Source organism: Protomyctophum parallelum (assembly GCF_964188405.1).
Source record: "Protomyctophum parallelum genome assembly, chromosome: 3".
Taxonomy (NCBI): domain Eukaryota; kingdom Metazoa; phylum Chordata; class Actinopteri; order Myctophiformes; family Myctophidae; genus Protomyctophum; species Protomyctophum parallelum.
Genome location: NC_139698.1, coordinates 31,318,179 through 31,337,084, shown reverse-complemented (window position 1 = coordinate 31,337,084; position 18,906 = coordinate 31,318,179). Strand labels below are relative to the sequence as shown.

The 18,906-nt window shown below is 42.2% G+C and overlaps 1 protein-coding gene across 5 annotated transcripts in view; it reads left to right on the top strand.

The window, feature by feature from the left end:
• The first annotated feature begins 514 nt into the window (after positions 1–514).
• Positions 515–18,906, top strand: part of spire1b (spire-type actin nucleation factor 1b) — a 41,606-nt gene continuing 23,214 nt past the window's right edge. For 3 of the 5 annotated variants that reach the window (XM_083761450.1, XM_083761448.1, XM_083761447.1), the window contains exons 1-4: positions 515–931; positions 1,377–1,463; positions 5,802–5,830; positions 16,491–16,727. In XM_083761450.1, coding sequence (XP_083617576.1) covers positions 589–931; positions 1,377–1,463; positions 5,802–5,830; positions 16,491–16,727 — 696 coding nt within the window. In that variant the 5' untranslated portion in view covers positions 515–588. The remainder of the gene's footprint in view (positions 932–1,376; positions 1,464–5,801; positions 5,831–16,490; positions 16,728–18,906) is intronic. The other 2 variants (XM_083761451.1, XM_083761449.1) reach the window with 1 other exon arrangement.

Sequence of the window (18,906 nt, the reverse complement as noted above, 5' to 3'; positions counted from 1 at the left end):
TGCAGTATACAAAATTGAACTCAAAACATTCACTCTCACACGTGCACGCACGCGCGCGCGCGCGCACACACACACACACACACACAAACACACACACACACACACACACACACACACACACACACACACACACACACACACACACACACACACGCACGCACACCTGTCGTACAATTGATACAAATTACAAATCAAGACTGTAAAAAGAATGGGGTCGGGGGGGGGGGGGGGTGTGTCATGTGATGACGAGTGTTGTTGCTCGGCTGGAATTTGGCAGGCTTTCAGACCATGCAAACGGAGTCATATGACGGGGTACCAAAAGGAAACACTGGAAGGCATCAGACAGACAGGGGGAAATAATCATTATTGTGGTTGTGGTGCTGTCACTGCTGTGGCCGGCTGAGGCTGAGCTGCCTGCTGCTGCTGAGCGTGAGAGAGAGAGAGAGAGAGAGAGAGAGAGAGAGAGAGAGAGAGAGAGAGAGAGAGGAGGAGAGAGAGGAGGAGAGAGCGTCAATGTGCCCATGTTGCCACATCGGCCTGGAGCTCCTGTCGCCGTCTCCGGGCCTTCTCTGGTGAGATAATGAAAGGATGGCGAAACAGCGAGACGCGGCCGACGGAGAGCTGATAGAGGCTGCGGTCCATGATGGAGACGAGCAGCATCATAGCAGTTCGGCAAACATGGATGGAACGGAGGTAGAGGATCACTCGCTGCCGCTGGAGGAGATACTAAAGCTTTACAGCCAGCCGATAAACGAGGAGCAGGCTTGGGCTGTGTGCTACCAGTGCTGCAGGACGCTGGCAAAGGAACACCGGAGGAGGAATTCCAGCGCCGCAGCATCAGTGGCGGATCATGCGAGAAGGATAGAAGGACCAGGGGATGTACGAATCCACAAAGACGGCTCGGTTATTGTACAATATCAGGGCTATGCAGGTAAAACTATTATGTAATACTTATCTCTTTTTCTACTCACATCTGACCATCTAGGTCAGGTGGTTTGTGCGGGTGATTTCAAAGTGATTTGATGTTAAACAATTAGAGCACGTGCGAGGCTTGCTGACGCTGTAGCCTATTCTTTTTAGGCTATTCATTGTAATGTATATTAGCTTAATTAACTCATATTTTGCAACATGATAGGCTGCATCTGTCAGTGGTAGGCTACGGTAAATTCTGGGCTCATTCATGTAGTGATAGGCTACTCCAAATTGTCATATTTATTTATTATATAGCCTGGCTATGTGTGGATAATGAATTGCTTGATTAACATTTAGCTGACCAGCCTATACTTCCAATGGTCAATTAGCTTTGCTAGCTCCCTTTCCTTTGTTTAGGTTACAGGGAGTAACCTAAACAAAGGAATGATTTATCTTCTACTCAGGTCCCAGACCCCCATGCAACTCTCACCATCAAGGCCATGATCTTCCTGATAGGCATCAGACTGTATATTCCAGAAATCCAGACATAGGTTTACAATTTAATCCCATGTGCATGTGCTACCCATGATTTCAGAATAGAGCATTTCTAAAGTTACACTATTGTTCATGTGTTGTGTGTGTGTGTGTGTGTGTGTGTGTGTGTGTGTGTGTGTGTGTGTGTGTGTGTGGGTGGAGAGAGAGAATGTGTGTATGCCTCCATAAGCATGTAGTATCTCAAGACTGACACAAACATACTCAGGACCCTGAGCCTATATGGTATTATCAAGCTCTGGTGGTGTAAGGTGGTGTAAAAGGAAACAGTTGGTAAAATGTTGATTAGCCACACTGTTCTTCAGGGGAAGCCAGGTTTTAAACCCATGTACTTTACAAACTACACTAATACTTGTAGTTAACAAGGTATTTCCAATTTCCAATGTTCACATCTCTGCAGTGAGTGAAACGAAAACGTAAGTGCTGCATGGTCAAACAGACTATACCCGTTCATTGTATCTTGTCTCTATTTTATGTAATGCAATCACATTTCCTCCCACAGTAATGTGTAGACCTATATTGATAAATAGCCCATTCCATTTTGTAATTAACTATCCAAGGGCTCAAGGGATCCTCTCTTAACACCTACAACATGCACTCATTTATACTGCTGAGTCAATATTATGGCTTTTGAATCAATAATGTACTGAACTCAGTGTGGATCACAGAGTAAGAGCGAACGCATAGCCTACCACATAAATATGGCAGTCCTTGCAGCTGACTGCAGTCCAAGACGGAACAATCTTCCCAGTTCAAATCTGAACCAAGCCTCTTTATTGCATCTCATCCCCTCTCTCCTGCCCTTCCTCTCCTTCACTGTCCTAGCAAAATAAAGAAGAAATGCAACAACAAAAAATAACTCTATGCTTAGTCACCTTTCTGGAGAAGATATGAAAATCAGACATATGACAATGTTGACAGTAGGCTTTATCAGTCTAAATGGTTCGAATGAATGGCTTATTTTTAGAAGCAAAGAGACAGTGGGGGAGGGGAAGACGTGCAGTGTTGTTGGCAGCTTGGTAATGTTATAGCCATTGGTGACTGCTATGATGGTATGCAATACAAAAAAACTTTTGATATATTCTTTCAAGAAATTGTGCGTATTATACTGATATTCTAAATTCACATTGTTACCAAACATTGTGATGCACTGGATTGACAGTGCAATGAAGTCAGCCACCCAATTAATATATGAATGCCTCATTCTGTGGGAATTGTTAGTATACATGAATAGATATGATGATCAATAATGCTTTCTCCTTTGCATCTGCCACATCATATATCCTCTAGCTTGTATCAGTATCCCAAAAAAAAGTTTAATTGCCTGACTGCTCTATTTTTCGCTTATCTCTGCTTTTCGGCAGGGGATATTGTTTTCCCTAGCACATACTTAAACGGTCAAACACAACCTTTTTCAAATCAATCAATCAATCAATCAATCAATCAATCAATCAATCAATCAATCAATCAATCAATCAACCAACCAATCAATCAATCAATCAATCAATCAATCAATCAATCTTTATTTCAGACTCCAACAAGGTCCATAACAATATACAATACAGAGGACAACACAACAGCAATTATAAACAGCAACAAAAAACATATATATATAAAAGAATCACACCCGTGTGAACTGAGTGGTGCAACCCCCCCCCCCCCCCCTCTCTCATTAGCAGGCAACAGTGCAGCACTATATCTCTTTCTCTTAGACTTAGATAGCATTTGATACAGACTTATAGCATGTTATGTAGACAGCACTATAATTGCATTGTATGTAGTCATAGCACGTCATAGTACACATGTATAGCATAGTAGTATAGATGTATAGTTTATATGTATAGTTTCATTATATAGATATTCCACTGTTACTTTCTTAGCTTACGCATGTTTCATGATGATTGTTTTTATGTGATGTATTCCCATGCTTTTTTGTTCTTGCTTAATGTAAGTCGCTCTGGATTAAGAGCGTCTGCTAAATGCCTAAATTGTAAATTGTAAATTGTCTCTGTTTCTGGCACAACAGCGCCACCTTTGCCCCTACTGGTACTCATAGTCACATACATAGTCACATAGGTTAACACAGACATTGCTGTTCCTTGGAGTGGTTGCACCACTTTTCAGAAACAAGAAGAGTATACCAGATGCTGCTCTTCTAGGCATGCTCATTGTCATTATAATTTTTTTTTTTTAGTCTTTTAACCTCGTCCTAAAGCTGAACATTAAATTCCGGAGGACAGCATTCAGAGTGGGAACACCACTGTTTACAAACAGTTGGCTGGCACTTGTCCACCTTGGGAGCCTCAGCAGGCTTCTAAGAGCATAATTATATGCCACCTGCAATTTATTATATTAAAGTGATGCAAAGAGAAGGATAATTCTAATCTGACCTACAGTTATACGTTCAGGATTAGGCCTACTGGAGCTTTCTTCTGCAGTGCTGACTGCTGAGTTACCTGAGTTACACGCCTACCTGTGTATTTTGACAGGGAGAGACATGCTACATCAGTATCCATCACATTTTGGCATGGCTTGCATTATTTCTGCATCTTAACCAATCAGTACTATAATGTAGACAAATTAATAAATTAGAGATTATCCTCAACTGATTGCATGTTGCTCCTGATATTGTAACACATTATGATTTGTTCATGCAAATTAATATGAAGACATTGCACAAGGCTGTTGTGATACCCCATAAGTATTTGTTGTAATATAATACTGCTGTTTGTTGAGAAGGTCATCTGTTAAGAGTTCGATTGGTCATATTATTGAATTAAAAGCTGTTTGTGACGTTGATGTGGCCGGAAGGAAAGACTGCAGTGAGTTTAGTTTTGAATGAATCTTATTGATACACCACGGCTCCTCTCTGCTTATACCCAAGAGGAGTATAATCACAGGGTCCCACAGTCATGAAACTCATAGAAATATTTTGGAAAAAAAAGTCTTCTGGAATCAATCAAGGGTCCTGGAAAAATATTTGGCTATGCTATATTTTTGTCTATTGATTTAGTTGATAAAAACGTTTTCCAAAACATGTGCACATTACACGGAATATGTTACATAAGCAGTGTTTCCCCCAAACGGGCTGCGTGGTTGCAGCCTAATGTATTGTATACCGTTTCATATTGTAATGTGTAGTGCACCAAGCTGGAATCGTACCCCAGTCTCTGCGGTTTCCAGCTCGGCAGACCAGCAGGCAACAGTCTATAGTCATGGTCGGGTCTTTTTAGAATGGAATTATACTATTCTATAGTATACACACTATGCTTTATTTTTGAGTGGTGCAACCACTCCAAGGAACAGCAATAGTGCTGCACTGTTCCTGCTAATGAGAGACAGAGAGAGAGAGAGAGAGAGAGAGGGGGGGGGGGGGGGGGGGGGGGGGGGGAGTTGCACCACTCAGTTCACACAGGTGTGATTTTACTACAGTGATTGTCTTTGGGCATTGCACATATGAGTAATAGGAGACTCATTATTGCACTGAATGATTGTTATATAGGACTGGAAATTGGGTTAAATATTCTGGAAATGTTTTGGAAATTCATTGGTAAAAATGTGTGGGAAACCTGTAATCACATGTTACATCTTACAATTTGTATTTCTTTTTAATTAAACCTTTATTTAACCAGGGAGGCCTCATTGACCTGATGGGACCTGGCCATGAGGGCAGCACAATAAAAACAAATGGTCATTTGCCTACAGAATTAGAGACAATTAAAAGCAAACACAAATTAAAAACAATATTTAGCTGACACTTTCACCTTCATGCTCTTTTAGGCCAAATATATGACGAGGGGGTGTCCTGACCCTTTAAAGAAAACAGGATAAGGAACTGATAACTGAACAGTTGGCATGTGTTAAATATCACAATCAGAACAAAACAAAAAAGGTCAAGGTGACAAAAAGGAAAGGAGTTTTGATTAAAAAGTAACTAAAACCATTGGCTAACCTAATGGCTAATAAGTGTTGCGTTTCCTTTTGAGATGAGTTGATGAATTTAGCGGTGTCTTTGTGTTTGCAAATGTATTTGTTGCCAAGTACCGTGAGATGATTGTAGGTATTACGTTCCACCGCCGCATTCCATTGCTCAGGGGTCTAGCCAGGTCTAGCACATTGAAAAGGAATAGACATTTGCGGCCAATACCAACAATAAGACACTCAGACCTACTTACTTACTTGCATATTACATCATGTGACACAGAATCTGATGATACAGTATTATGCTACAGCTCTAGTCAACTGATCAGACGATGGAACTGTATGTTTGTAAGCTGCTTCATATTCAGACATACCTTTACTGTTATTCATAACATTGCTCTCTTGTTTCTTTGCAGATAAATTCAGCCCATGCACATCAACAGAGGTGAGTGAAGCTACTGTACTGTAAAACCAGAGTTAGACTTAGTTGCATGCCAGTTGCATGCCAGTCTTGGGCAAATAGCGATTAGCTATTATGCTTGTTTGGTTGTTTTGGGTGCAGGACTAGGTGCAACTAAGTATAAAAATATCACGCTTAACACCACTGCATTTCGTCATACCTTGCCTACTAGTTCTATACAGTATTTACAGCTGTGATTTGCACTGTGCCGCAATAATGACTAGGATGCTGGGGAAAACAACAACAATGTGGTGTGCCATAGGAGGAATATGGCCTTTGAGATTATTTCAGGTGTAATTAGTACACTATGCTTTATATGAGGTTCAAGTAGACAGTAGACACAGGCTGTATTTTGCATGTCTTAAGTACCAGGTCTTATTACTTAACTTAAGACCTGGAGGCGTGATCAATGCCATACGGCTATTCTGAGTGGCCAAAGAGCATTGACCATGCCTCCAGGTTAAGTGACTGTGTGTGTGTGTGTGTGTGTGTGTGTGTGTATCATCTCTAATGTCATTGGGTGGTGTACAATTAGTTGACGCCTAACCCAGGTGGTATGAAAACAAATATGCAAAGCTTTTAAGGCTGCGCTGTCAATAAAGGATCTACAATCAAAGCTGAGGCAAGAGCTGCTTCTCATTTTTCCCTAGCAACTACAAACATGGCTGCTATGTTTTTCCTGTGACTCGCCTTACTCACCGAAGTTGGATCAAACTGTCAAATTACATGTAGGCATTGCGGAACAATTGTGAATCAAATTCAGCTGTAGTGCATATCCCATCTGGGTGGAGGACAATGGTCTTAGTTCCGCTGTGTACCTAGAATACAGTATAGTGACTTCATAGGATGTACAATGTCCTATGAGTATTTAAAAGGAGGAGACTGCTGGGGACATAGACGGATTATGCTACTTAACTGTAGGTGTAAGCAGTATCGTATTATCATTGACAACAATGTTTTTGATGATTACTATACCTCATTAACATGATGCACTATAAGTAAACACCTTGTCGCCCGTTGGCAACAAGTCGGTCAGTATAATAATAGATATATAACAAAGATTATAATATAATAAGAGGAATATCTTTATGGTTCAGGCTATCAGAGGCTATACTGTAGGTTAGATGTCACAGCTGTCATGAATCTGCAGACAATATCTTTTTTATGATGATCACATCGGCATATCGTTATCATTGAGGTACAGTACTACACTATTGATCATGTCATCATAATAATCAAACAAACACCTTTCAGCGTGTCGGACTACATTTCTACTTTCTAGTTGTGCTTTTGTATTATTGCTCTATCTCTTGGGCTATTGTCTTTATACTTTATATAGTTTACTGTATTGTACAGTATGTGTGCTATATTATCCACCTGTCAACCTCAGTGTTCTTTTGCCCCTGTATTTACTCCCACCACCACCCTAGAGCCACAGCTGGTCTCCTTAACTGACAGAGAGAAAATGTCACCAATCAAAGGAACCTCTTTGATGGTAGTTCTGGGTGACATTTTAGACCTAATTAAAGGACGGTGTAAATTTGTCGATCCATCCTGTCAACAGATGTTCTATCAACTAACTTTCATCTGCTGGTTACTCTGCCTGAAAGCAGCGTGTGTTAGGAAATTGTAATGAGTCCTGTCTGTTTGTGTGTTTATAAGACTAGACCTTACCCGACCTTACCTTCTGAATATATGAACACCAAATTATGTACAGTGTGGGTAATGCGATGTAATAGATCACATTACTGATTGGAAGGGAATTGAATGAAAATAGAATTGCTTTGGGCTCTCTGTTGATTAAACCACCCTCGACATGTGAATAGAATTTGGGGCTGATTGGACATTCAGTTCGTGATTTGTGCCATTAATACAGGCCCCTCCCACTAACTTTGGAAGCGGATTACAGCCGAACGATATGGACTATGAAATTTTTGCCTGTGCTGTTTCAATCGGATAGGTCCAAAGATCATGTGTACCGATTTCTGTGAGATTTGCAAAAATGCTATAGGTGGAAGAGCCAAAAGTGTGTTTTGAAGAAAAGTGAAAATGGCAGTAAATCTATCCCAACACAAATGGGCGTGGCCTATATAATGAATTAATATTTTCACAGAAAAAAATCTGAATCGTCTGAGAATTGTGATCTAAATTCTTGTGGAGGAAAATTGAGATTCACATTTGAGCAAGAATTGTTCACCACTAATTAAACACAGGTGTATTTGTTAAATTAGTTACAATTTATAATTTAATGCTTGTGGCTAGCTGTCAACAAGGGTTTGAAGATCAGGGATGCAGCACTACATTCCTTGGTAGTTTATGCAATACTGTATTTGGCTGCAGTGATTATGTTAGTCTTTCATATAACACTAGTAAGAAAATGATTAAAAAAAACATACGTAGGCCTAGATGTGTTAATGTTTGATGTGTTAAGATTGAACAGAAAGTTTTTTGTGTTGGCTATTTCTTGGTAGGATGATGAGTGAGTGATGATCAATGCTGAGCTCACTGTTGTTAGGTGGGAGTTTTGGACCTGGATTGCTTGTTAATATTGCAGTGATAACAGATGGAGAGAGGCAATGAAGAGATCAAATACAAACTCATGTGCATGCTCAAATACAAACTCATGTTCACGCACGCACGCACGCACGCACGCACGCACGCACGCACGTACGCACGCACGTACGCGCGCGCGCGCGCACACGCACACGCACACGCACACGCACACGCACACGCACACGCACACACACACACACACACACACACACACACACACACACACACACACACACACACACACACACACACACACACTGTAGAATGTGAAAGTCTAGCTTCTAAGCAGTTTTGCACCAGAGATGAGTTCTTTAGAGTTAGAGGCTGGCTGAAAAATTCTGTCGTTCTGTTGTGTTGCCAGCATAGCACACTGACATGAGCAGTAGCCTGACATTGAAACAAGTGTTGTGTGAACATGTTCACATAAACAACAACCTATAAAACTGCATGTACTCTACCAAATTACCCTTTCTGTTAGATCATGGACATCACTTGTTAGATAAAGCTCTCTTTTAACAGCCACTTAAAGGGCCGATATAGACCATTTTTTGGCTTTTGCCGTTAAAATATTATAGAACTTAACTGACTAATTGAGTCTGTGTTGGCTAAACATCATTGTGCTGTTAAATGAATGAATTTCATTCAGAGATCAATCTTTCACTCCAGGGAGGATTTCCGGCTAGAAGTCCATCCATGCGTTTAAAATGCATTAAAACTCGACAATCCCTTAACTTTGGCAATTTTTTGTAACTGATATTGAATGACATTTAGTGTGTTGGATTACCTTTCTGTGGTTCGGCTTCATCATGTCGCTCTGTCCGTTTCTCCCGTGCATTTCTGCTCTACCATTTACCATGCACAGTAAAATCATGATTGTTTTTTCTTAATTAAACTTTATTACATTTCTAAAGTAAGTTTCAAGTCTCTGCAAGTTGACTTTCATACTACAGTATACTGAAAAATCACACTTGTGTGAAGTGAGGAGCGCCCAGATTGGTGGGGGCATGTTGATGTTCTCATGTCTGTGAAAAATTAAATAAATGTATTACAAGATGTATTTTTATATCAGCGAGATGACATCTTACATTGTCATTTACTGCCCTAAACATATATTAAAGTCCATAGACTTGGCTGGCAAAGAATTACATCATAACTACCCTAAAAAAACATTAAAAGCCCATACACTGACACGAAACAAGACAGGAACGCCCAAAAACGTCACATCCGGTTTTTTACCCTGGGCAGAAATTTCTATGGCTGCCAATGCAACTTTTTCCAATCCTTAATCACATACGGACAAACATCTATGCCGATAATATCTAACTTGCGGAGATAGCGTGCCTTGTCCACGGGCAACAGATCTTTCAACGTATGGCATTGCAAATACGTTTGATAATCGCTACTCTGCGCAATATTGTTTTGGAAATGCCGCAAATTGCATTGCAGTGAACGAGAGCAAATCACAACTTACCCTGGGGGTGGTGACTCCGCCCTGAATACGCGTTTTCGTGTCAGTGTATAGACCTGGTTGCCACATGTCGTAATTTTGGGAAGCCATGCATTGGAGGTGCTAGCGCCTCTCAAAATTTAATTGAATCCAATGACAAATCAAACAAACTATCCTTTGGAAAGATTTTGCCAGTGATGTCAAGAACTGTTATACCATGAGTCGTAGTCAATGGGCTAAACATGCCAGACGGCTGGCATGGTTCTTTTAAGACAAATTCCAGGCTATTGATGATAATTGCATGCAGAATATAGAAGAGGGCACTGTGTCTGTCTACAGAAGAAAATGTTAATATTTTATAGTAGTAGCCTATGTGGCCTCCTAAATCGAATTTCTTGGAAATTTGTAACTGATGGTATTATCAGTCACACAATACTTCTCTGTGTTTCAATAAGGATGTGCTTTAAGGAAAAAAGAGGTATCTCAAATATTTCACCCACTAGTGGCCTAGCTCTTGGTAGTTTCCTGAGTGCATGTCCTGCTGTGAAGCTACAGTAGATGCTTCTGGTCCCATGATGTGGCCACACGTCAGAGGTTATGGATTACGCCTCATTATATTTCTCCCTGTCAAAGTTTAACTGTTCAAGCCCATTATTCTGTTAATGTCTGTTGTTGGAGCTTTAAAGTATGGAAGGGGATTATACTTTAACATCTAATGGCTGCCTACATTCACTGTTAAATGTAAACAGAAGTTTACAGAACGTTCAGTTAAGGACTAGGACTAGGAGGTGATCCATTCTGCGATTTGTTTCTTGTTTAAAATGTGCATGCCATGAGTGAGAGAGAAAAATAAACTGCAGAGAAAGTCAGGAGAAACGCAGCATGAATAGTTTGGGAGGTTATGTGCTTTGATTCTAGTGCACATGCATTTCTCTGCTCTCTGTTCCTCTGTGTGCAATTTGTTATGCATTTATGGACAATAGACAGGGAGCTCATATCTGCTGAACAGTGAAGCATCACCATATCCCAGTCATATGACAGCACAGTGAGATGAATTGTAAGAATTATCTTTCTCATATATCTCAGTTCACGGTTATTTGTAGAGCAGAACAGCAGTTCCAATTAATATTCAATGAACACATTCATGACAGCCCAAACTAAAATCAAACGAATTTCCAACCTGGTTATTATGATAAAATATTTCTCCTTGACTAGTCTCTCTGTTGTGTGAGAGACTCTGAACCCGGGCTCCCCCAGAGTTAGTGTCCTTGAGCAATACATTGAACCCCTAATTGCTCCCGATGTGCTAGTTGGTGCCTTGCATGGTTTCCTCTGTCATCGGTGATCAATGTGTCTGTGAATGAGTGAATGTAATGCACAATCTATTTAAGCGCTATATAAATGCACCATTTACCATTCACTGTCGTACCACATCCAGAAGGCTTCAAATGTGATAGTTTGCTACTGATGTGTGCTTGACTCATCGAAGTCTTTTCATGACCTTTGACATGAATCATGACGTTGGTCCTTTGCATGGCAAGTTACATGGACATGAGCCAGTGGGACCCTGGCTGGGGTAGGGATAGGGATGCCTAAAATCCTGTATCTCAATTGTATTTACAGCGCAGGACCTGCTATTCCTTCATTTTTCAGTAGGACATTTGGGCCTCTGTTGTTGACATGAATAACTGAGCCCTTCAACCTTGCGGCGGTGAAACACAATTTGAACTTGTTATGTAAAAACCTACACGGTTTGTTCCACAGATATAACAGCAAATAACAGTTGTTGAATAGTATACAGATATGTGATGGGGGTATGTGATGCTGTAGGTGTACAGTATGTTGGTTGTTCGTGTTCGTGGTGGTGGGTGTTGATGTGCATGAGAAGTAATGGATGACATATTGCCTACAGGAGAGAGAACCATCATGAATGGAAATATAGTGGTCTTTGTATGCAACCAAACGAGAATCCATTGCCCACAGGCTTTTGACTGAGTTAAAGTAGACCTATGTTTGTGGAGGCACAAAAGGGGTAGCACGATGACACACTTTTCAGCTGCCCTTACACTAGCTATGGGATTCCTGTGTGGTGAAGTGGAAAACAGTGAAATAAATATAGCAGAGACAAATTAAGAGCCATTCATGTAAACCTAAAGGGATTAGTTGCAAGCCATTAAAAACAGGTGGATTTCTTTTTTTTTTTTTTTTTTTTTTTTTAGATATTTTTTTGCGGCTTACGCCTTTTATTGATTTTTGAAGGGACAGACAGTAGGCTGACAGGAAACGGGAGAGAGATGGGGGGATGACATGCAGTAAAGGCCGTGTCGGGTCCGGGAGTCGAACCCGCGGCACACTGCGACTGGATTACCAGTCCGGTGCCCAGACCGTTACGCTACGGCCTGGGCCAACAGGTGGATTTTTAATCATTTTAACAAATGCCAACTTGAAAAATCCATAATCATTTATTTACTGTTGGTATATGCACAACATGAACATATAGCCGTAAAGTGAAGACACAATCTTTCTTTTTTCTTATTCTTTTCCAAGGGAGCCCTGTGACACAACAGGTAGTAGTGTGCACAAGAAAGAGGCAACACAATTACATTAAGAATAAATAAAATTAAAACAGCAGATTGAAATTAGAACATCATTCTACCCTGTGGTTGACTGTCTTAATTGCAGTGACAGGAATATTGAAATCTGACTGAGGTACGGTGTTTGTTTCTGTGTGAGGTTCAGTGTTTGTTTCTGCAGCACTTCACTTCACTTCAACTCTTGCCTGACATCTTCCTGCTTTCCCTTCTTGTCATCTTATTGTCTCCACCAGGCCGAAGGCATGGAGAGAGAGTATGTTTTGCACTCCGTCCGTGTGTGTGTGTGTGTGTGTGTGTGTGTGTGTGTGTGTGTGTCCGTCCGTCTGTCTGTGGACAGCTAATCTCTGGCACCTTTGGCTTGATCGCAGCCATACTCTGCACACACACTCCCTGAATGCCACAGCTGAACCTCTGCCCCAAGGTTTGCACATTGGCCTCTTATAGCGCCACCAGGAGGCCACTTTGTGCTAAACACTTTTTTGGACAGTACACCTACAGATTTTGTCCAAACATTACGCAAATTGGTACACAGTCTCTCTAGAGCCATTAAACAAAACGTGTCTTTCAGATTCTTCAGACTCCATCCTGATTGGCTACGATTGGCTTCCAAAGTTCACAGGAGTGCTCAGTTTCAAACAAAATGCTGCAAATCATGAACACATCGTGTGATTTCCGTGAAATTGTGCACACACATTCCCACTAGGCCCAGGAAGAAATGCCACTTGAACATTTTCAACTCAGCCTCAAGGTGGCGCTATAAATGGCCGAAATAGTGTTTTACCTCTAACTGCACGGATCTGTGTATAACTTTGTATGCCAACTCCCTAGAGTCCAAGGAAAATCCTTTGCCTTGAATTTTTCACATCTGCTCTTTATAGCGCCACCAGGAGGCCGACATATGTAAAACACATTTTCTAATATTACTCCTTCAGATTTTATCCAAATTTCACTCAAATCGGTACACATGCTCTCCATAGGCTACGATTGGCCTTTCCAGGAGTAGCCTGCTTTGTACCACACACACACACACACACACACACACACACTCACTCACACACACTAACAAACAAAATAACATTTATATTACTCCTAAACATTTTGCCAAACATCACACACACACTCCTGTGCCCAGAGGAGACCTGTGCCCAGAAGGGCACTTTTTCTAGTTTAACCTGCTCCCCTTCTTCTTCCTCAACCCAAGGAATTAGGAGGCTTCAGTAGAACGGAGACGTGCTTGAGTTAGCTCAATTTCATGGTTGAGTGCAGCACATTAGAGAGCCTCTGTGTAGTCATAGACTCAGCTTCTTCTTTTTTTCTCCCAGTTTGCAGTTATTTCTCAAAAATAAGCAATTAACAAATGCCTCCGTCTTTGCAATCGTTGATTATCACATGTGACTATTCGGAAACACATGAAACTTACTGTCTGTGCACTGAATGTCTAGCTCACATCATGTGCTGGAGCCTTTATTTGTTTTGGATTTAATCCCCTTTGACAGTAGCTCTCTTATCTCTCTGTTCTGTTGAAACCCCTTGACTGAACTCGCGTGACCAGCGAACAGTAACCCAGATGAAAGCAGTGATTTGATATGGGAGAAAAAACCCTTGAAATACTTCATACCTCACACCTCTCAAAGCATGATCTGCCTCTACGGCCTGTCTGTGAAAGTACAGTATCTTATATCATATGTTTTACAGTGTAATCTTATTGGCTGCCAATATGACAGCGTCATTACACATAAGCCTGAGATTATGCAGTATCGTGTATTTCTGTGCAAGTGTGTGTGTGTGTGTGTGCGGGACTGCGGGTGCGCGGGTGCGCATGTGTGCGTATGTGTATGTATTGTAGTATGTACAGTATGTGTTTGCTGTTAGGAGCACCACCCAGCACCCACTGAGCAATAGTCGGCTATTAGACATCTGTCTAAAACCTGGGCTATAACTGGTCTAAAGACTTAGCTTAGATGTTGATTAGAAGTTTTTTTAAACATCTATATATAGACCGGCTATCTGTTAAAACAACGTTGTTTTAACGTCTAATCTCAATCTTTTAGACAGCCATTTAGACGTATTTTAGACGTCTATTAGGCAGAAAAATGCTCAGCGGGTGTCTCGTTATCTATGTCTATCTCGTGTGTGCAAACTGAATGACCTACCTGTGGCGTCTGTGCATTATGTGTTAAATGTGTTCCACCTCATGACTTGCACATCCATGCGCCGGCTTGTCCGTCTGCGTGGTGTAGTGTATCAGTGGTGGGTGCTACTCTGCTGAGACAAAGAGCTCTCATTTAGACCTCGACATTTAGACCGCGGCTACATCGGTTCCCTGAGGTGCCCCCATTCTCATGCCGCCCTACTGATGGACAGGACAGATCTCTCGTGTGACTCCTCCTACCATGGACCCTATTGATTCAAGGGGTCATGTAACCTTGCCCTTGATCTGCCATCTATAATAACATTCCCGATTACCCCAGTCTTAGACCCCTGTCTCTTGATATCTCATCCTACTCCTCGCCGCTTGAACTTTCTCATCCTCTACAGACAACTGGCTCTTTCTCTTCACATTCTTTATATCTGCTCTCCCCTTTCTCCGTTCCATTTCTCTATCTCTTTTTTCTCCCATCCCTCGAGTCAATCTCTGTCTCGCCGTTTCCTTTCATTACGTTTCTTCTCATTCTCTTCCCTTCCCTTTTTTGCTTTTCCCCCTTGGTGTTCAGGGCAGCAGAATACTCCCCCCTCAAGCCCCTCATGTGATGTCCCTGTCTCTCTTTTGTCTTGGCCTTGGCATCCTTCATCTGGCCGCTTTTAACAAGGCTGCTGCCTTTCTACAGTGTGACTTTCTGTTCCCAGGACAGACTTTCTTTAACAAACCTAACCTGTCTAATGTGACACCTCAGCTATGGCTGCACCCAGGGCACCCCTCTGTTGATATAGGCTGATACACTGAAATGTCTATTATAGACAGTGATGATGACGATAATGATGACGTTTTCCCCTCATGACCTTCCCTTTGTAATCCCTCAGGGTCAGGCTGCTGTGTGTGTGTGTGTGTGTGTGTGTGTGTGTGTGTGTGTGTGTGTGTGTGTGTGTGTGTGTGTGTGTGTGTGTGTGTGTGTGTGTGTGTGTGTGTGTGTGTGTGTGTGTGTGTGCATATGAGTGTGTGAGCAATATCTGTGCATGAATAGCCAACAGGTCTGGGTCTTTCTCTCTCTTAATAGTGTCATGTGGTTAGCATATTGCAGCTGTTTTGCCAGCTGTTTCAGCCTCGGATTGGTACATGAAAGTGGTGGATGATAGGCTATTGCATAACAAAGACACATTTGTTTTGGCTCTGGGGGATTAACATTTAAGTAACCTAACAGTGCATCATGGAAAATTATTTAATGCAATCCTTCATGCAACATGAAGGATTGCATTAAATAAAAACGTTTAAATCGTGCAATAACTGTCTATTCTCCCCTCCGATTGGCCAGCGATTTGGAACTCTTCACAAGGCTTTTGTGCGCGTTGCCCTCTGATTGGACAGTATACAGTGACAGACATACCCAACTCAACTCTTCTAATTAAACAATATTCTTATAGATAGATAGACAGACAGACAGACAGACAGACAGACAGACAGACAGACAGACAGACAGACAGACAGATCACACGTGCAATTCCACAGGATTGTAACTTTCTAGTTTATTCCATTATTCTTTACTCCTAGCTGTGTTTTAGTCCTGTGTTTCATAACTGCAGTTCTGCCATGACAATTGAATTTCCCCTGCCGGTCTACCTATTGATCTATCTATCTCCCCTCTTGGTTCAACAGGTGATCGAGTCCTTATTTATCTATCTATCTCCCCTCTTGGTTCAACAGGTGATCGAGTCCTTATTGATCTATCTATCTCCCCTCTTGGTTCAACAGGTGATGGAGTCCTTATTGATCTATCTATCTCCCCTCTGATTGGCCAACAGGTGATCGAGTCCTTATCTATCTATCTCCCCTCTTGGTTCAACAGGTGATCGAGTCCTTATTGATCTATCTATCTCCCCTCTGATTGGCCAACAGGTGATCGAGTCCTTGGGCATCATGATCTACAAGGCTCTGGACTACGGCCTGAAGGAGAACGAGGAGAGGGAGCTCAGCCCTCCTCTGGAGCAGCTCATCAACCTCATGACCAACATGGCCGAGGATGAGGTGGAGGCCTGTCCCGATGAAGGCTACGAAGCCACGGAGGAAGAAGAGGATGCAGAAGATGACCACGTGAATATCTGTAATGTCCGTGGCTACAGGGACATACTAAAGGTATGACAGCTACTGGTCTGTGCCCTTTTTCAGTGCGCTGATATGCCGGGCCTCGGTTGGATAACTTTGGGCAATGACGAATGCCCAGGTGTAAATTACTGTAGACGCTTGTGTACATGTAAATGTTAGCCTGGAGGTAAACATTGGCTTACTACTAGGACAGAGGTGGAACAGTTGATAGAACGAATCAATTTAATAGTTACAAGCACCTCTGTAATCCCTCTCTAAAGGACCATAAACAACCTGTTGTAAGAAATTGCAAAATCTCGGCCCAGGCCGTAGCGTAACGGTCTGGGCACCGGACTGGTGATCCAGTCGCGGTGTGCCGCGGGTTCGACTCCCGGACCCGACACGGCCTTTACCGCATGTCATCCCCCCATCTCTCTCCCGTTTCCTGTCAGCCTACTATCTGTCCCTTAAAAAAATCAATAAAAGGTGTAAGCCGCAAAAAAAATATCTTAAAAAAAAAAAAAAAAAAAAAAAAAAAATCTCGATGTCATGACAAATGTTCCAAAGCACGGTGTAGGTGTAGGGTGAATGATGAAGAAATCAAGTGGAGATCCACCGTTCCAACGTTGTACACAATGCTTCAGTCAGTGGGCAGTGGCTCGAGCTAGCCACAGTGTTGGTAGGCAGACTACTACAGTAAGTCCCTTAACACATTGACTGCCACCTGGTGGACAAAGGTGGTGGTGCTTGGGTGCCGGGTGTTTTCAGGCTATTCCCACTATGACTCGCGTCCGGTTTTGGCTTCCATCTTGAATGCTGAAGTATTAGTGTTAATGCTACCGAGCTAAAATAAAGCCAATCCTTGCTCTAGAAAACGCCAATGTTCCCATCGCGCACACCGGATAATCAGAAAAGACCTCAGAACATTGCCCATTCTGGTCAACACCACGAACAGCGCATTAGTTTCAGAGAAAAAAGCCTGCAAAGGCGCGGCCTAAAACAGAAGCTAATGGCTATTGAGAAAAGACACCAGTGTTGGCGGGGCCCTGGCAACCGTCGTCAAAAAATGAAACACAGCGAGGCAATGCTATAGTGATATCAAACGCCTTAAGACGATCCTGCTCGTCATCTTTAGCAAGCGTCAGTTAGGTCTTGGACAGGTATACTCAGTCACACGGATTCGACGTGTTAAGAACTTTGTTCGGTTCGGCAAGCCCTGCCGAAACCGGTAAAAGATCGACTTCATTTGGAGTTCATTTGAACTGATGCAAGAAAATTTCATTGAACTGTGGCAGTCATGTTTGACCAGCCTGGAAACCAGACGAGTCTTCTAGTGCTGCCCAGAAACAGTGATTCCACATAAGAAATGATGATGTGTGTGTGTGGGGGGGGGGGGGATTCTGTGTGTGTCTGTGCTCTCCGTTATACCTTCATTAATGTATTATAACTACCAATTAGTACGCTTGGTGTACTTTGCAGGCACACCCAACATTATTTATCTATTTATCTACTTAACTGTCTCCCTCCGCTGTAAGGATGTTATAAAAATGTTGACTCAGATACAGCACAGTGACCAGACCAGTTCTTATGACCCATTTCTCCTCCTCAGGAGCAAATAGACACTCTGTCAACCTGTAAACATTGATTAACAGTAATGTTTACATAATCACCCCATGCTCCAGGCCACACACACACACACACACACACACACACAACTCACACACAACGCACACACATAGTACGCACGCACGCACGCATGCATGCATTCACAGACACACACACACACACACACACACACACACACACACACACACACACACACACACACACACACACACACACACACACACACACACACACACACACACACACACACACACACACACACACACACACACACACACACAGGCAAATTAGTGCCAGAGGCAAAGAATCAGATCTCCATAGAGACACATCTGAGCAGTGTGGCAGTCTTGCCTGGCCAGTGGCTAAGTTTATGTGTCCTTCTCTCTCTCTCTCTCTCTCTTTGGCACCGTCACTTGTCACTCCCTTCCTCTCTATCCACTGTTTCCTCCATGCCATAAACTATCCACTATATTACTCTCTAACTTACAGTACATCATTTGCATACTGTTCTGTTGTTTAAGGGTTGGTCACACACTCTTGCTGACTGGCTGTTAATCGGAGTGTTTCAGCGTTATCCTCTTAAAGTAAATGAGGCATCATGCAT